The 12,701-nt window shown below is 36.1% G+C and overlaps 2 protein-coding genes across 2 annotated transcripts in view; both read left to right on the forward strand.

Annotated features, from left to right (window-relative positions):
- LOC106140284 (poxin) overlaps window positions 1-12,701 on the forward strand; it is a 209,168-nt gene that overhangs the window by 17,823 nt on the left and 178,644 nt on the right. The window lies entirely within an intron of this gene.
- On the forward strand, window positions 1,742-5,390 carry LOC106138794 (uncharacterized). The gene is made up of 2 exons (XM_013340074.2): window positions 1,742-1,839; window positions 4,657-5,390. The coding sequence occupies exons 1-2, from the start codon at window positions 1,819-1,821 to the stop codon at window positions 5,179-5,181; spliced, it is 546 nt and encodes a 181-aa protein (XP_013195528.1). The 5' UTR covers window positions 1,742-1,818; the 3' UTR covers window positions 5,182-5,390.

A 12,701-nucleotide genomic window follows, 5' to 3' on the forward strand; every position in this document is an offset into this window, starting at 1 on the left:
GGACATAGGGTAGGACTTGGAAAAAGCTGTATTTCTTTGTAGGTGGCGCTAAATTCGTCGCTTTTTGTAGATGGCGTTAAATTATGGCGTTAGTTATAATAGCGCTAAATACACGCGGGTGACGTTGCGGGTAACAGATAGTCTCTTTATATATATTTACCTAACCAATGTTCCCGAATTTTCGCATCCACTATGAAATACTGACTGACAATGGGCAATTCATCCCGAAAAATATATTACTCCCGTGGGATTTTGAGGTGTAAATGTGAACGGAATTGCTATGCCATAATATACCTACTGAGGTACCTACGGTAAAAAAATATTTTTGTTTTTTTGTAACGACAAATACACTCAAAAACTACTAGACCTTCAGGTGGTTCCTGGAGGTTGTATTTTTCTTGAAATTCATTAGAAAAAAATCGAAGTCACGTCCATGTCCCTTGCGGGGTAAACAGAGCCAACAGTCATCAAGAATGAAAGGCCACGTTCAGCTGTTTGGCTTTATGATGGGATTGCGATTCAAATAGTGACAGGTTGCCAGCCCATTGTCTAAAGGAGGAATTCAAATCTTCTTTATAATCCTTACACCCTTAAGCCTATCCCTTAGTCGAGATGAAGTGGTCCTATTCGAATCCTAAAAGATTATATAAGCCAATTTTCAAATATATATATATATATAATAAATCTAAACCGTGGACGAATCTAGGGTCTTTAGATCTGTGGCGTCAATTTACTAGCTACGCCCGATCTCATTTGCCGATCCTAATTGCATAAGGTACAATAAAAAAAAATTATTGAGCTTTCAATTTATTGAACCCGTGATTGGATTGCTGTGTTGTCCTGAACGAATGTACATATGATCACGTCGATGTCCCTTGCGGAGTAGGCAGAGCCAACGCCAACAGACTTATAGGACTCGTTTAGCTGTTTTGTTGTGAACGATAACAAAATGTGCATCGTCTTTAATTCTATTTAATTTTTAATGTTTTTTTTATGAATGCGTCCATTTACGGCGATTGCGACGTGTGATTCCCGCCAATAACAAAAAAATGGACCACTCCATCCCTTTCCCATAGATGTCGTAAACGGTGGCTAAGGATTCTTCTTTTAGGCGATGGGCTGCAAAGAGTCACTATTTGAATCCCAATTCTATAATAAAGCCAAACAGTGGAACGTGGATTATCTGTCTGTTCAAGACTGTTGGCTTTGTCTGCCCCGCAAGAGTGATAGACGTGATTATATGTATGTATGTATATGTATATATAAACACTTTAATTAGGTACTTACTTTTTAATATGTAATATGTTAAGTAAAGCCACTCTATTTTATCTGTATATGTATGTATATATGTGCTATTCTCGGAAAGTTGTGAATATTTTGTTCATGTTTGAAATGTTGGAATAAGGATTTAGAAAACTTTTTACAGTGGGCTGCCCGTCTGAACATAAATCTGCCTTTGAATCAGTGTTTCTCTACAACTATTTATATACCAAATTTTAAGGAAAATCCGATAAAAAGTTACAACGCGTATCTTACGTTGATAAATGTGTCAGCTGTCCTTTTATATGTGCCGATAGGCAAAACCACAAAATGGCGGTGCTGATATAAACGATATGGAAAGAATACAATTCAAGGGATAACCACAAAAAGAAAACTTTAAGACAGTTACTCATAGACTGACTCAGAAAAAAAAGCATTATAAAAAGACAGTAAGCGGCGTTTTATCGTCAGTTAGTTTGCTACGTTTAACTCTAAACGGTATTCGTTTAAAACAAAAAACGTTATAATTAACCTTCAGTTTATTGAGAGTGTTATGCTATGGAGTTAAAACTTTTTATTGTGAGTTTTTTTTTCTATTTCTTGTTGTTATTGCTTTGTAGAATGTTTAGAGCGTCGATAGCTGAATCAGTAAAGTGCTCGGATAAAATGCGTGATGCGCAAAAAGGTACAGGTTCACATACATACATACATAAATATGGTCACGTCTATATCCCTTGTGGGGTAGACAGAGCTAACAGTCTTAAAAAGACTGATAGGCCACGCTCAGCTATTTGGTTCAATGGTAGAATTGAGATTTAAATAGTGACAGGTTGCTAGCCCATCGCCTAAAATCGTTCACTTTAAGCAATAATGTAACGTATAAAGAAAACATCTAATTTTATTATTATTCTAGCTTAATAAATAGCTTGTGATATCATCTAGTAATTTGATGTAGAACATTTATTACAACATAATTATTTATTTCAAATGAGTGCAACATTGCGCCGCCGTGCAAAATTCGAAATTACTCCTAATCTAGATATCATTCAAATCTCTTTCGGCTTGAGGTCTTATAATTATAACATACTTATATTGACATGATAACATTAGACAACTTTACATTTTATGAAAAGATTTGGCATAGTTTTTTTGCAGCAACAAGGGCAATATTCGGTGAATGATTTGACAGTACATTTTGGTCTGAGTTCCCTACGACACCCACACCCTCTGTTAATAAGTATATAATTGTTGTAAACAACATGAGCCGTGTGGTTCCCGTCACCGATAAAAAAAAGAATAGGACCACTCCATCTCGTTTCCATGGATGTCGTAAAAGGCGACTAAGGGATATGCTTATAAACTTGGCATTCTTCTTTTAGGCGATGGGCTAGCAACCTATTATAATTATTTGAAACTCAATTCTATCATTAAACCAAATAGCTCAATATGGCCTGTCAGTCTTTTCAAGACTGTTGGCTCTGTCTACCCTGCAAGGGATATAGACGTGCTCATGTGTATGTATGTATGTAACATTTAAATCTAAACATTCAGTATTTAACACCGAATCGGCGGAGTGATTAAGCGTTACTGAACTAATTAAAGTTTGTCACTAAAAAGAATGTACAGTAAGGTCACATTTTTCGCATCACTAATTAAGATTTCTCGTTTTTACATGTATTTTTTATTTATTCTTCATTGTAACAATTACAATTTGTTAAGTACAAAAAGCGGACTTAATGCTAATAGCATTATCTAACAGTCTACCATTGGGTTAAGCGGAGAACCTTTGTGTGGGTGATAATAATAATGTATAATAAACATACTTCTTATACCACCTATACTTAATATATAATATACCTGTAAACTATACTACACGTACATATACATATATATACATACATACACACCGAAAATCACGCCTCTTTCCCGGAGGGGTAGGCAGAGACTACCTCTTTCCACTTGCCACGATCTCTGCATACTTCCTTCGCTTCATCCACATACATATGTATATATTTGCAGCAGATTTACATACAGAGATTATTTAATTTTACTCTCTCATGACTGAGTCAGAAACATCTGGACCACGTTGATATAAAACTGACGCGGCTCAGAGAAGCTTGAACGGAATCGGGAAGTGCATTCCAAAGTCTGACAGCTGTAGCAGCGAAAGAATTTGAATAGAAACCTGTACGGTGAAAAGGTGTTGCAAGGGCCAACCTGTTAGAGGAACGTAGGTAGGATTCTTTCATGAGTGGAACTTAAAAGTTGAAATTCGGCTATTTGACGGCCTCTGTGGCGCAGCGATACTAATACGCTTGTCTGTGAAATTAGAGGTCCCGGGTTCGAATCCCGGTCAGGCCATGATAAGAAACGAACTTTCTCTGATTGGTCTGGGTCTTGGATAGTTTTATCTATCTAAGTATTTATTGTAAAATATAATTAGTATCTCGTAACACAAGTTTGGAACTTACTTCGAGGCTAACTTAATCTGTGTAATTTGTCCCCTATATATCTATATTTATATTTATTTGTGGGTGACTCTGTCCGTATAAAGAAAGAGCTGAACGTGGCCTATCAGTGATTTCAAGACTGCTGTCTTTGTCTACCCCGCAAAAGATATAGACGTGATTATATGTACATATGTATGTATAAAGAACTAATTCTTAACCCTGACATCTAAATCAACAATGTCAAGATACATTAAACTTTGGTAGTATTGTAATACTACCAAAGTTTAATAGTTTTATATATTTAATAGTTTCTAGTTTTGGTAGTATTACAATCAAGATACATTAAACTTAGGTAGTATTGTAATACTACCAAAGTTTAATGTATCTTGACATGCCCAAAACGAATGTGACCTAAACTCCACACCTATGTTTTCTAATCTACAGAATGTTATTTATTTGACATCCAGTTTATGTAACGTATAAGTTTGACCATTACTTTTAAGTCGTAAACTTTGATGGACGGTTACACAACGAAGGAAATATATTTACCTAATTTCATCAATCCTCTGCATCGAGCAATTATTATAGTTCATTCATATAGTCACGTCTACATCCCTTGTGGGGTAGACAGAGCCAAAAGTATTGAAGAGACTGGTAGGCCTCGTTCAGTTGTTCGGCTTTATGATAGAATTGAGATTCAAATAGTGACAGGTTGCTAGCCCATCGCCTAAAACGAGAAACCCAAGTTTATAAGCCCATTCCTTAGTCGCCTCTTACGACATACATGCGAAATGAGATGGAGTGGTCCTATTCTTGCCGGGAACCACACGATCTTATAGTTATAACTAAGCCTTCTTTTTTACGCATAACATACATTTAAACAAATTTCCTTAAGACATGACAATTGTTTATACCTTTACTCGACTTTGCTTGCTATTCTTTCCAGGTCCTACTTTGCGTCCAGCTAACTCTGTCATCTCCGTATTTCTACGATTCATACAGCGATGAAGACTACAGTGATGAATGTGCAGAAAAACCAACACCAAAATCTACACCTGATCGTAAAAATCAAATGAAAAAAGTACCTCAGTATGAAGTCACTGAGAAAGTTATAGATGTACCAGATACAACTACTGCAAGAGGACATATTGATAGAACGTTTGCAATAACAAAACAATTAAACCAAGCTAGAGTCAAAACACAAAGAAATAAATTTATAAATGACAATAAAACAAATAAAAATGAATTAATGCGAAAGATGGACAAAGAATACCAAAACATACTGCGAATGTTAGCTGAATATAGAAGTAATAGATCTACTCACGAGAATTTTATTGATGTTAACAAGTTGATTAATAAAATTTCTGGACTGTGGAGACTTTTGAAGAATTTTATTGAAATGATTGAAAATAATACATTTGTGGAAACTGAAGACAATATGCCTTTTAATGTGGACAGGAAAATAAACTAGTCAATAAAAAAAAACATATAAATATTAAAATCAATTAAAAAGAACTATTTATTGTGTCAAGTAAAATAAATAACCTGTTGACAGAATTCTTACTGCATTACTGTGGTCAGTTGATATTTAGAACTCATGGTATTGTGTATGGAATAATTAGAAAAAATGAATATATTTTTGTAGAAATGTGATCACGTATTTAATTTTCTTGAAATTATTATTCCGAGTATCATTTTATAGTGATTTATTTTTAATATTTAATAATATAAGCCAGTATATCCCAGCTGATAAATTAAAATTCTCATTTATTTTTGTAAAAACTGATACTATTAACAAAATGATATAAATAATAAATATATAAACCAATTTTTTTTTGTTAATATGAAATTAATGAGATGTTTGATGTAAATTTATCTGTACACTGCTCGTTATAAGTATTTTTTATGATTTCTGAATACTCGTTATTTCTGAATACTCGTTAAAACTTAATAATTCTTTGGTATCAATAACATTGAAAAATATTAAATAACTATGCCATTATACACATGAACTTTTACATAAATTAAATATCATTATGATATCACTAAGACATATTATCGTCTGCTTTAAGAAATTATTTTTAAAATTGCTTTAACTTTTACCCAGGGCGGTCTTCATATGAGAATTAGAAAAAAAAAAACAATTTAATGTCAAAAGTTAAGTAGCTTCCGTTTTGTATGTTATTGTTCAAATCAGTTCCTTAAATCTCTCTCTTTTGCGAAGGAATACAAATGTTTAATTTTCATACAAAACTTCATCAAAATCGGTCCAGTCGGTCGGTTTGGCCGCGAATCCACGGTGGACAGATATCAACTATTCAAGTTATATCAACGATCATACATTTTTAACCCTCCCTACCCTTTCAGTTTACATAGCTACGCCACTCACAACACTCGCCAACTTCACGTCATATAAACAGGTAGGTATACGAATGAATTCCTTTGCCTCGTCGCGTCTTAATTTATCAGCGTTCCATTTTCAATTTCCCGAATCGCACCTATAGTAAACCTCCCCGTTGCCATGGAAACCCGACCAGCGCGCGCATCCAGTCTTTCCCATACATTAGAGGGGTAAGGTCGCGCGCGCTCTCTCGCGAATGTAAACATTCGAATTTCGTATTTTCGTCGTGTTTTTTAAAGATGGTCGTTTTTTGAGTGTTTTTTTGTGCCGTGTTCAATCATTCCTCGTGGTATGGTAGTGTTAAGAGCGTTTAAATGGCTGAGGACGTCCAGTTTCAGCCCGCTGGAGGTTCGGTAAGTTATTTGTTCCTGTAATCGCAAGTCAATTGACTCTTTCCAGTTTTTCTTCGTGGAAATTTGGCAGGTTTTTATAGTTTGTGTACATATCATGATGAGTTATATCGAATAAAAAATAAACGTATGAAATAATAATGACAACGATTGCGCTAACCTTAAAGTAAGTTTTAGTATTGGAAAATATATATTTTTTTTTCATTGGATACTAGTACTCAATAGTAATGTAATGTTTTTAGAACCAGCTGATTCTGCCTTTTTTTAAACGAAAATGTTATTATAATAGAGTTAGCTTTAGAACCTAGGTAGAAAAAACATTTACACCTTCACGACTGTAAACAATTATTTCATTAAAATACATATTCCTCCGCTTATTCTATTCGTTGCTGTTGGCGATGTCTACCCCTAAGGGATAAAGACGTGATTATATGTAGGTATGTATGTGTACGTCAGCTGTTTGCACGGAACAGTAGGAGGCGGCTGTTTAATTTATTACGGTCAAATATTTTCCTGAAAAGGCATAGTGACGTTTAATTATCGATGTAAATTCTTATCGATAAAATTCACCCTGATAAGCCGACAGATATTGACAAATTAACGATAGGTTTAAAAGCACATTCCATTATTCCAGCTTTTATCCATTACGGGATAGACGGAGCCGATAGTTTCGAAAATCCTTAGTGGAAGGTAAGTGTTGGAACTGAGATTCGGATAGTGACAGGTAACTTTTAGGTTAGCTCAATCTTTGTCAATTTCCTTAAATATGAATACATAATAATTATGCCGTGTGGTTCTCGGCACCAATACAAAAAAGAACCACTCCATCTCTTTCCCATGGATGTCGTAAAAGGCGACTAAGGGATAGGCTTACAAACTTGGGATTCTTTTTTAGGCGACGGCCTAGCAACCTGTCACTATTAGAATCTCAATTCTCTATAAGCCAAAAAGCTGAACGTGGCCATTCAGTCTATTGGAGACTGTTGGCTCTGTCTACCCCGCAAGAGATAAAGACGTGACCATATGTATGTATGTGTATGTGTGTAATAATTATAAATACTACAGGTGTTAAACGCGCACGTAACGTAGGTACCTTTATTTAATCTCGGACGATTCGAATCATGCGATAATGATCTTTGGTCATCGAGCGACTGAGAACGAGCGGGCTACTGCCTCGTCTGCCGGTAGAATGTTCTTCTACAGCCAAGTTGTTGACACGCCAAATGCCGTCTCATTACACACTGACTGAACAACTTATTTTTGTGTTGAATAGACCATTTATCGAGAAGGCTTTAGGCTATGTAACATCACGCTGCAACTATTAGGAGCGAAGAAATAATGGAAAATGTGAAACGAGGAAAATTTTTCATCTTTGAGGGCTTCAATGATGCCCAAAATAGCTATTCCACGAGGACGAAGTCGCGGACACAGCTAGTAAATAATACAGTATTTAACGCGCACTGTGGAGTTCAGAATGTTCTTCTACAGCCAAGTTGTTGACACGCCAAATGCCGTCTCATCACACACTGACAGAGTCTGTATTCTGGAGCGCGGCCTTATTACGGTAGATATTAACCGACTTCGCAGAATGAGGTTGCGTCCATCTTCGTCATCCATGGGAAAGGTATGGAGTGGTACTATTCTGAATAGAATAGAATAGATTTATTTTCAAAATTGGATAAAAGATATCACTTATTGACGTCACATAACTTAAATCTAATTATAACTACTGCCGCTTCCAAAGCTTTCGCATGTGTAGAAGAAGCGGCGGAACAAACTACACTGCAGCATTTTCATCGGACGTCAATTTACAAATATAGATCTCTTAAATCTAAATCGTGGACGAATGCACATTGTCTACATTAAAAAACATGAATGCCCTAAACCACGCGGAAAATCCAAAATTAATTAGTATATAGTCCTCTCTATACATAAAAGCTTAAAAAAGGGTAGATATATGTATTTTCCCGCACACTACATAACTTTTAGTAATACAAATTATAATGTTAGTATAATTAAAAATATACTTGATTATAAAGGAACTAAGTTTAAATTAAAAGGGTAACGTTGCCAAGGTTAAGAACATCATTAGGAGTAATCTACGGAAGTTTGTGAGCAACTTTGAGACTTTGGAGTTTGTACACATAAATTACTCTTCTATAAAGTATTGTCATTAAGGTGCATCTTATAAGGTGTAAAGTTTGACTTTATCGGTTTTAGCTACATTTATATAGTCACGTCTATATCCGTAGAATAGAATAGGACCACTTCATCTCTTTCCAATGGATGTCGTAAAAGGCGACTAAGGGATAGGCTTACAAACTTGGGACATTTTTTTAGGCGATGGGCTAGCAACCTGTCACTATTTGGATCTCAATTCTATCATTAAGCCAAATAGCTGAACGTGGCCGATCAGTCTTTTCAAGACTGTTGGCTCTGTCTACCCCATAAGGGATATAGACGTGATATGAATGAATGAATGAATGAACGTCTATATCCCTTGCGGGGTAGACAGAACCAACTGTCCTGAAAAGGCTGAATCTCTGAACTCTCAATTCCATCATAAAGCCATACAGCTGAATGTGGTCTTTCAGTCTTTTCAGGAATGTTGGCACTGTCTTCCCCGCAAGCATTATAATCATGATTATACATATGTATATGTATGTATGTTGAAGTTAAAAAGGCAAATGACAAGAACACAACAAATTTCCAACGATAAGTCAAATTTTCAGAATACGACAAAAATAAAATATTATTGTACTTTTTCTATCTCTAGAACACAGTTTTATTACCATTTCCTACAGACGTACAGTCAAACCTAACCAAATTCACTGCAAATTAGCCTCTATTACCGCGTCATAGAGTTGCATACAGTATAACTTAATAAGCTATCGTCTGTACTTTAACACAATCCATTTTTTCCACATAAAAGAAATCTACTTTCCACGCCAACGATATAATAAGCCCAAGATGCGAATTCAAAGGACAAAACTAATAATGAAAGCGTCCCTTGTACGTGGCTTTGTCATTCTAAGTATTTAGGGATAGAAGGAATAATAAAATAAACGGAAAAAAGGCAGGACAGAGCCGTAAATCTTGTCGCAGAATCCGGGACAAATAATTGAAAAACCTGTAAACTCTATATTAAATGTTATATATATGCCGTGTGGTTTCCGGCACTTAAGAATAGAACAAATCCATATATTTACCATGGATGTCGTTATAGGCGACTAAGGGATAGGATTAAAAGATTGGCATTCTTCTTGTAGACGATGGGCTAGTGACCTGTCACTATTTGTATCTGAATTTCATACATACATATTGACATGTCAATATCCCTTGTGGGGTAGATAGTGCCAACAGTCTTGAAAAGACTGATCGGCCACGTTCAGCTTTTTGGTATAATGATAAAATTGAGATTAAAATATTGACAGGTTGCTAGCCCATCACCCAAAAAAAATTCATCATTAGGCGATACAGCTAAACGTGGTTTATCAGGCTTTTCAAGACTGTTCCGTCTACCCCGCAAGGGATATAGACGTGATCACATGTATGTACGATCCAATCCGGTATTTGATTCCTCTGCCAAGATAGAAAAATATATTAGGATAGGTCGATAGGTCGCTGAATAGAAACAAAATCCCAGGTCAATAGTTTGTCATTATCACAGACGGGGTATCGAACCCGGGCCTTCTGAATCTGGTGCTTTATACGCAGGTGAGAAGGTAGATACCCCAGAAGCCTCAGTTGTAAGGCTTCCCTGAACGTGTTTATTACAACGTGGAATTCGGGAGAGACTCCTTATGAATATTCAGTTCCCGACGGAGCTTGAAAGTGGGATGAGTTATGAGCGGAAAGCGTTTTAAAACTTTTATAGAAAGCAAATAGTAGTAACTCCTTGTTTTTCTACGAGAAGTATTTTTTGTCACATACATACATACATATAATCACGTCTATATCTCTTGCAAAGTAGACAGAGGCAAAAGTTTTGTAAATACTGATTGGTCACGTTCAGTTGTATGGCTTAATGATAGAATTGACATTCAAATAGTGAGAGGTTGCTACCGCACCGCCTAAAATAAGAATCCTAAGTTTATAAGCCTATACCTTACTCGCTTTTTCTGACATCCATTGGATAGAGATGAACCGGTCCTATTCTTTTTTTTAATGGTGCCGGGAACCACACGGCATCCTACACTCAAAAGAGTTATAGTCATCGAGCGCTTATTACTTGCACTTACGAATCTACGCCGAAACATTGTTCTAAACATTTTGAATTACAGATTTGTCAATAGATAGGAAACAATTACTTTGTATAAAGCTAGTAATTGCTTTGAATTACTAGCTTTATAGAACCATAGAATGCATATGGTCACGTCTATACCCCTTGCGGGGTAGACAGAGCCAACAGTCTTGAAAAGACTGAATGGCCACGTTCAGCTTTTTGGCTTAATGATGGAATTGAGATTAAAATAGTGACAGGTTGCTAGCCCATCGCCTAAAAAAATCCCAAGTTTGTAAGCCTATACCTTAGTCGCCTTTTAAGACATCCATGGGAAAGAGATGGAGTGGCCCTATTCTTTTTTGTATTGGTGCCGGGAACCACACGGCACCGCGGCCGTATTATGGTGAATATTACCCGACTTCGCAGAATAAGGTTGTGTTTTAGATAAAAGTACGTTACGTGCGTTTGCAATACCTGTATTATTTAGACTTCATTTAATGATATTACTGAAAAGAAAAGGTCGAGACACTCTTGACCAACAGAGGAACATATAACGATACATCTCATTTCCATGTCGTGGGTTAAAGAAATATTTCACTATGCCCTATGTGGAGGGAAAGGTCGGAGTGGGAAGACCTAGATGAACGTATCTTGATCAAATTAAGGACGTCCTGGTAAAGGGTCAGGTCAAAAGTACCCGAAACCGCCGAGCTTGCATGAAGAGAGTTATAAATGTGGATGAAGCGAAGGAAGTATGCAGAGATCGTGGCAAGTGGAAAGAGGTAGTCCTTGCCTATCCTTTTATGTTTTACGTATGTATGTATGTATGCCCTATTTTCGTATCTTTTCAATTAAAACTCATCTGGATCGATCGCTCTCATTCCTCTTTTGACACAGGTTCATTCGATTCAGCTTAAACTAGGACTAGGTTTTGAATGGATATTTTTTATTGGTTACATACATACATACATATAGTCACGTCTAGATCCCTTATGGGGTAAACAGAGCCAACAATCTTGAAGAGGCCACGTTCAGTTTTTGTCTTGATGATAGATTTGAAATGCAAATAGTGACAGGTTGCTAGCCCATCGCCTAAAAGAAGAATCCCAAGTTTGTAAGCTTGCCCCTTAGTTTCCCGCAGCAAGTGAAACTCTTTAGTCTCTATCTACCCACTTTAAGACTTTTAACTAGGGATGGGCTAGGAAGCTGTCACTACACATAAAATCTATACTTAATATTATAAAGCTGAAGAGTTTGGTTGTTTGTTTGAACGCACTTATCTCAGGAACTACTGGTTCAAATCGAAAAATTATTTTTGTGTTAAATGGACCATTTATCGAGGAAGGCTTTAGGCCTATAACATCACGCTGCAACTATTAGGAGCAAAGAAATAATGTAAAATGTGAAAAAAACGGGGAAAGTCACTAATCCTTGAGGGCGTCAATACATACATATGTACATACATACATAAAATCACGCCTCTTTCCCGGAGGGGTAGGCAGAGACTACCTGTTTCCACTTGCCACGATCTCTGCAACGGACAATAATTTACAAATAAATTTCACGAAAACGAACATAATACAATTTCATTATTTTCAGAAAAAAATTGACAAATTAAATATTAATTATAATAACAACGTTATTTCTGACGTTAGTACGACCACTTTTCTTGGACTGGTATTGGATGAAAACTGTAATTGGAAGGCTCATATTGACCAAGTTTGTAAGAAGCTCAACAGATTTGTATATGTTCTTTGGAAACTAGCAAAGCAATCTACAAGAAGCACAGTCTTGACCGCATACTACGGATATGTCTGCTCAGTACTAAAGTATGGCCTGATACTGTGGGGTAATTCCACGGAAGTGAATAGAGCATTCATTGTACAAAAAAAGTGTATTAGAGCTATATGTGGTAAAGCTCCATGGGATTCCTGCCGGACTCTATTTAAAGACCTTGAACTAATGACGTTGCCATGCCTGTATATTTTTGAAACTTGTAAATTTGTAAAATTGAA

This window comes from Amyelois transitella, chromosome 22, assembly GCF_032362555.1.
Source record: "Amyelois transitella isolate CPQ chromosome 22, ilAmyTran1.1, whole genome shotgun sequence".
NCBI classification, from domain to species: domain Eukaryota; kingdom Metazoa; phylum Arthropoda; class Insecta; order Lepidoptera; family Pyralidae; genus Amyelois; species Amyelois transitella.